Here is a 5,872-nt window from a genome sequence, read left to right on the forward strand (position 1 = left end):
CCGTGTCACAGATAGAAATGTTTTGAAATCTGCAACCATAGTAAAACGAAGACTTATATTTATGATATTTATTTTATATATTTAAATGCCATTGAACAAAGAAAAATCAACCAAAAAAATGAGTTCGTGTGTCACCTCTGACACGCGTGTCATAGGTTCTCCAGCACTGTCCTATGTTTATGGATGAGTGAGACCCCAATCCTGCTCTTTAGGAGCTTGGAGTCCACTAAAGGCCCGAGACCTGAGCACTGAGCCTCCCAGAGGCTCCTCCGGGGTCCCCCTGAGCGGCGCCGTGTTCCCCCCGCAGTTCTGGCAGCGCGGCGAGTGGGTGCAGGTGGTGGTGGACGACAGGCTGCCCACGCGGGACGGGCAGCTGCTCTTCCTGCGCTCCGGCGAGGGCAGCGAGTTCTGGAGCGCGCTGCTGGAGAAGGCCTACGCCAAGTAAGTGGGGGGTGAGGCGCTAGGAGACCCTCTCACCTGCCCCCGCGCCCCCAAACTCAAGGCGTCACATCCAAGTCTTCCCCGGCACCTGGTCCCCCATGGGCTGGACCCTCAGTGACGGAGAGAGACAGAAACTCGGGCTGGGGGTTGGCCCGCTCAGCTCTGTCCACAGGAGCGTGTGCGGGGGGCGGGGAGCCAGGCTGCCTGAGCTTTCTCTTCTCTGGAACCCCACGGGCAGTGTTCAGGCCCATGTGGATTTTGAAAAGGATGATAAAGAAGAAGAAGGAAGAGAATGCGCTCAGATACTAAACTCGCCAGAGTCTACTGACCGCTGGTTCAACCGTCCTCCTTCCCAGTGGCAGGCGATGCCCAACGCCTTCTCCTGGGTTCCTTCAATTAGCTTCGCACCCTTTTCTGTAACCCCGGCTCCTCCACAGCCCTGTTCCCACAGCAGGTCCCTCGGGGTGTCCCTCAGCCTTGAGGGAGGGTCCCCCTCAGCCCTGTTCATGCCCCACAACCCTCAGAAACCCACAAAGCGAGGGTGAGCTTTGGAAAGGTGACGCTTGGCAAAGGGTGGCCTGGGGGGAGGGAGGTGGTCTGAGATGCGTTCCTGGTAAGGAGCTGAGTTGGCCACGTGAAACGGTGGCCCAGCGCCTTCTTGGGCCACAGTGAGCTCTGTAACCCCGGCTCCTCCCCAGCCCTGTTCCCGCAGCAGGTCCCTCGGGGTGTCTCTCAGCCTTGAGGGAGGGTCCTCCTCAGCCCTATTCATGCCCCCCAACTCTCAGAAACCCACGAGGCGAAGGTGAGCTTTGGAAAGGTGACACTTGGCAAAGGGTGGCCTGGGGTGGTGGGAGGTGGTCTGAGATGCGTTCCTGGTAAGGAGCTGAGTTGGCCACGTGAAACACTGGCCCAGCTCCTTCTTGGGCCACAGTGAGACGTGGACTCACGGTGGGAGTCCCAATTTCCCCTCACTGGTGGGGCCCCTTCGGTACCGTGGAAATCGCCCCAAGAAGGCAGCCTTGGGTCCTGAATCCTCACCCCTGCTTTGCTGGCCTTGTTGGGAAGTAATTTTGGGATTTGGGGAAGCAAACGCGATGATTGACAACTCGATGGACTTGGAAAAAGCGAGAGGGTCTGAAACCAGGGGTCACACCCTGGCAGGGGGTGGCTGTACGGGGTGCCAAGGTGGCATGGAGACCCAGGCCCCTGGTCTGTGACCACCTGCTCCTCCTCTTCCTCCTGCTCACCTGGTGGCCGAGGCCTGTGGGTGGCATGTCTCTATGAAGATCCTAGCGGGACATGTGTGTTTCTGGTGGGGGATGACATGAGCATGGGGTGGGGGAGGAGGCTGTGGAACAGGGAGGATGCTGGGAAGCTCGATCCGTGAAAACAGTGAGAACCAGAACTCATCCAGGGCAGCCACGTGGGTCATTATCCCTCCTGCAGGCAGCGGGAGGAATGAGTTCCCGGCTCTGTGACATTTTAAAGACTTGGCAGCCACACAGCGCCCTGCTCGGAACGACAGGCCTAAGGAAAGGGGGTGGGGTCTCACGGAGAGGTTCCTTTTCCCTGCACCCCCAGCCCCACCCCGAGGCCCCGGGGCTGGGTGGCGTGTCCTTGGGAAAGCATTATAGGACCAGCCTCCACAAGGTCAGGGGCGGCCACCCTGAGCGGATTGGGTTCCCGACGCAGGTCTCCAGCGCGGCCGAAGTGGAAGACATCACCCGCCAGAAGCTGGTGAAGGGCCACGCGTACTCGGTCACGGGGGTCGAGGAGGTAACACTGGGCAGGGGGAGCGCAAGGGTAATGAGTCATGATGTTGACCATCAGTCCAACTGAGAGAGGGGGGGACCCACCTGGTTGAGGCCTCTCTCTGGCTGCAAGGGGTCGTGGTGCACCTATGAATATGGATTTTGGAGACAGACTGGGTGCCTGACCTCCCTGTACTTCTTAGTAACTAAGTCATCACGGGTCACTTAAGCTCTCTGAGTCTCCGATTTTTGAGCTGCAAAATGAAGATAATAACAGATCCATGCCTGGCCGGTGTGGCTCAGTGGTTGAGCGTCGACCCATGAACCAGGAGTCACGGTTCGATTCCCGGTCAGGGCACATGCCCGGGTTACAGGCTCCATCCCCAGTGTGGGGCGTGCAGGAGGCAGCCCATCCATGATTCTCCCTCATCATCCATGTTTCTGTCCCCCCCCCTCTGAAATCAATAAAATAAATAAATAACAGACGCAGCTCACAGGATTGTCGTGAGGTTTAGATGAGGGGACAGCGCATGTGGGGTGCCTCGTGCTGTGCCTGGTCCGTAGCCCACGCTTCATGAATGCTAACTGCTGGGCGCGGAGTATATATCGGGCAGGCACTTATTAGCATTCGGTCTCATAGAGTAAGAACGGAGTCGGCTATAAAACCTAAACCCACGTGAAAGGAGACATAAACTTGTTTTGGTGCTGGATTTATTATTTATGCCACCAACTGGCGAAAAACAGAGCGGTGAGCCCCGGCCTGGAAACACTCGTTAAAAGCAAATGGAAGTGTGGCTGTTTGGGGACATTTGAGAAACGGGGTGCGGCTCTCGACGTGCAGACACGGACGCAGGGCAGCTGGGGGCCACCGTCGTCATCATCTCCATGGCTTTTGCAGGTGGATTTCCGTGGACGCCCGGAGAAGCTGATCAGGCTCAGGAATCCGTGGGGCGAAGTAGAGTGGACGGGCGCCTGGAGTGACAAGTAGGTGCCGTCCCCTCTCCCCTGGGGCGGCAAAGCGTCGCACAAAGACACAACCGTGATGACAGGGGCGGTGTAGTGAGTCCCTGGTGCTTCCCACCCTCAAATCACGCAGCCTGTTCAGAAAAGGGTAGCCATGGCCCCAGCCTGGGAAACACCAAACAGACAGACCCCACTGCGCCGGAGTCTTGGATGCTGGGTGTCTGCGGGGCCTTTGCACATCGGGGTCTGATCCATCCATCACAATTGGGTTCCCTCCGCTCCGCAAACCCTGGCCACGCTGACAAAGGCCAGGCCCCCCAGCGCCCATAGGAAATGGCCGCTTAGGAAGCGAACTCCATCCCGGGGACCAGCTGGCCGCAGCGGGCAGTGATGGATGGAGTGGCCCGCGCTCCCCGGAGCTCCTGGCGGCCGGGTATTAATCTTTCCCGCCAAGCCATTAGCGGCCACAGAGGCCCCTCTGGGCTGGGCCTCCCCGCTGGGGAGGGAGGGGAAGTTAGTGTGAGATAGTGGCTGGACTGCGAGGCCCCCCCATGATGTCCCCCGACTGCTGTGCCGTGGGATCGAGGTCTCCGAGGGTGTCGAGCATGTGGGAGGGTTTCCTCCGTGGACTGCGAGCCCCCCCATGATGGCCCCCGACTGCTGTGCCCTGGGATCGAGGTCCCCGAGGGTGTCGAGCATGTGGGAGGGTTTCCTCTGAGTCGCCACTGCTGGCATGGGGCGGGGGGGTCAGGGGGTGGCTGTCACTGGGATTCCTGCCTCACCTTTTCTTTCCAATGGAATGGGCCATCCTTCCGGGTCTCTGACCTCAGGCTCAGCTTCCCGTCTAAGAGGGACGCCGGCCTGGCTTAGAGGACATCCGTGGGGATGAGTAGGAGGGGCCTCGTTAGGGGGACCCCAGTTCACGCGTCCTTCTCTTTGCTTGGCTGTTGAGAGGTCTGAAGGGCGCTGGTAGGTACGAAGGAGAAGTGAACGGTGGTGAGGAGACTGGACCACAGCCTCTGTGTTTGTGCCTGTGGCTTGTAGGAAAGCAGAGCACTAGCCCCGTAGCCTGACCCCTGTGCTCAGGAGGCCCCCAGGCAGGGGGACACATTGATATTTCTCTCTCTCTGTCTCTCTCTCTCCCCCCTTCCATTCTCTCTCTTAAAAAAAAATCAGTGGGAAAAATATCCCTGGGTGAGGATTAACCAAAACAAAATTTTTTTAAAAAAGTCATTTAGCCCTAACTGGTTTGGCTCAGTGGATAGAGCGTCGGCCTGTGGACTGAAGGGTCCCGGGTTCGATTCCGGTCAAGGGCATGTACCTTGGTTGCGGGCACATCCCCAGTAGGAGGTGTGTAGGAGGCGGTTGATCGATGTTTCTCTCTCATCGATGTTTCTAACTCTCTGTCCCTCTCCCTTCCTCTCTGTAAAAAATCAATAAAATATATATTAAAAAAAAACTTTTTTAAAAAAAGTGATTTAATTCCTCCCCCGCCCGCAGTGCCCCGGAGTGGAATGACGTGGATCCCAGGCAGAAGGAAGAGCTGGACAAGAAGGCCGAGGATGGAGAGTTCTGGTGAGGAGCTGCCCGCAGTTGGGGTTCACCCCCGCTTCGGATGTGGGGTGAATCCCTCGGGTGATGCAGAAATTCGCTGTGGTTCCCGGCCAGGGCAGGGGGCCTTCATCCTTCTCCCCTTCTCCCCGGCGTGATCTGCCTCTGTGCCAGGATGTCCACAGCGTTGGCAGTGCCAGCCCCGGGCCCTCAGCGTGTAGCTCTCACCTGCCTGCCTCAGCTTATCGTCCCAATGGAATGAGCCATCCGTCTGGGTCTCTGGCCTCAGGCTCAACTTCCCGTCTAAGAGGGACAGCAACCCTGGGGTGGGCTCAGGAAGGTGCTCAGATGCCCTGGACGCCGGCCTGGCTGAGAGGACATCCGTGGGGATGAGTAGGAGGGGCCTCGTTAGGGGGACCCCAGTTCACGCGTCCTTCTCTTTGCTTGGCTGTTGAGAGGTCTGAAGGGCGCTGGTAGGTAAGGAGGAGAAGCTAACGGTGGTGAGGAGATTGGACCACAGCCTCTGTGTTTGTGTCTGTGGCTTGTAGGAAAGCGGAGCACTAGCCCTGTAGCCCGTCCCCTGTGCCCAGGAGGCACCCTGCCCTCGCCTCCCCAGTCCAGCTAGCCCAGCTCTCTCTTTTTTTTAAAAAATATATTTTATTGATTTTTACAGAGAGGAAGGGAGAGGGACAGAGAGTTAGAAACATCAATGGGAGAGAAACATCGATCAGCTGCCTCCTGCACACTCCCCACTGGGGATGTGCCCGCAACCAAGGTACATGCCCTTGACCGGAATCGAACTTGGGACCTTTCAGTCCGCAGGCTGACGCTCTATCCACTGAGCCAAACCGGTTAGGCCTAGCCAGCTCTTTTGATGAGCCCGACCGTCCCTCTGCCCCCAGGATGTCCTTTGCGGAGTTCCTGAGGCAGTTCTCCCGCCTGGAGATCTGCAGATGGTCCCCCGACTCCCTGAGCAGCGAGGAGGCGCACAAGTGGGACCTGGTGCTGTCCAATGGCCTCTGGGCCCGGGGCTCCACCGCCAAAGGCTGCCAGAACCCCCCAGGTGAGCACGGGCCTAGGGCCTCCTGGGCTTGCCCTTCCTAGGGGCTTTACAGGTTCCTCTTTGGGCAATGCCTTTGCACTCCGTTCTCTGGCCTCTGGGCACC

The 5,872-nt window shown here is 58.3% G+C and overlaps 1 protein-coding gene across 2 annotated transcripts in view; it reads left to right on the forward strand.

The window, feature by feature from the left end:
• LOC102770085 (calpain-8) overlaps positions 1-5,872 on the forward strand; it is a 25,507-nt gene that overhangs the window by 14,388 nt on the left and 5,247 nt on the right. For both annotated transcript variants that reach the window (XM_015562364.1, XM_015562365.1), the window contains exons 6-9: positions 2,134-2,217; positions 3,091-3,176; positions 4,656-4,730; positions 5,609-5,769. In XM_015562364.1, the coding sequence (XP_015417850.1) occupies positions 2,134-2,217; positions 3,091-3,176; positions 4,656-4,730; positions 5,609-5,769 (406 nt within the window). The remainder of the gene's footprint in view (positions 1-2,133; positions 2,218-3,090; positions 3,177-4,655; positions 4,731-5,608; positions 5,770-5,872) is intronic.

The sequence above is a fragment of the Myotis davidii genome, unplaced genomic scaffold, assembly GCF_000327345.1.
Source record: "Myotis davidii unplaced genomic scaffold, ASM32734v1 scaffold174, whole genome shotgun sequence".
NCBI lineage: Eukaryota > Metazoa > Chordata > Mammalia > Chiroptera > Vespertilionidae > Myotis > Myotis davidii.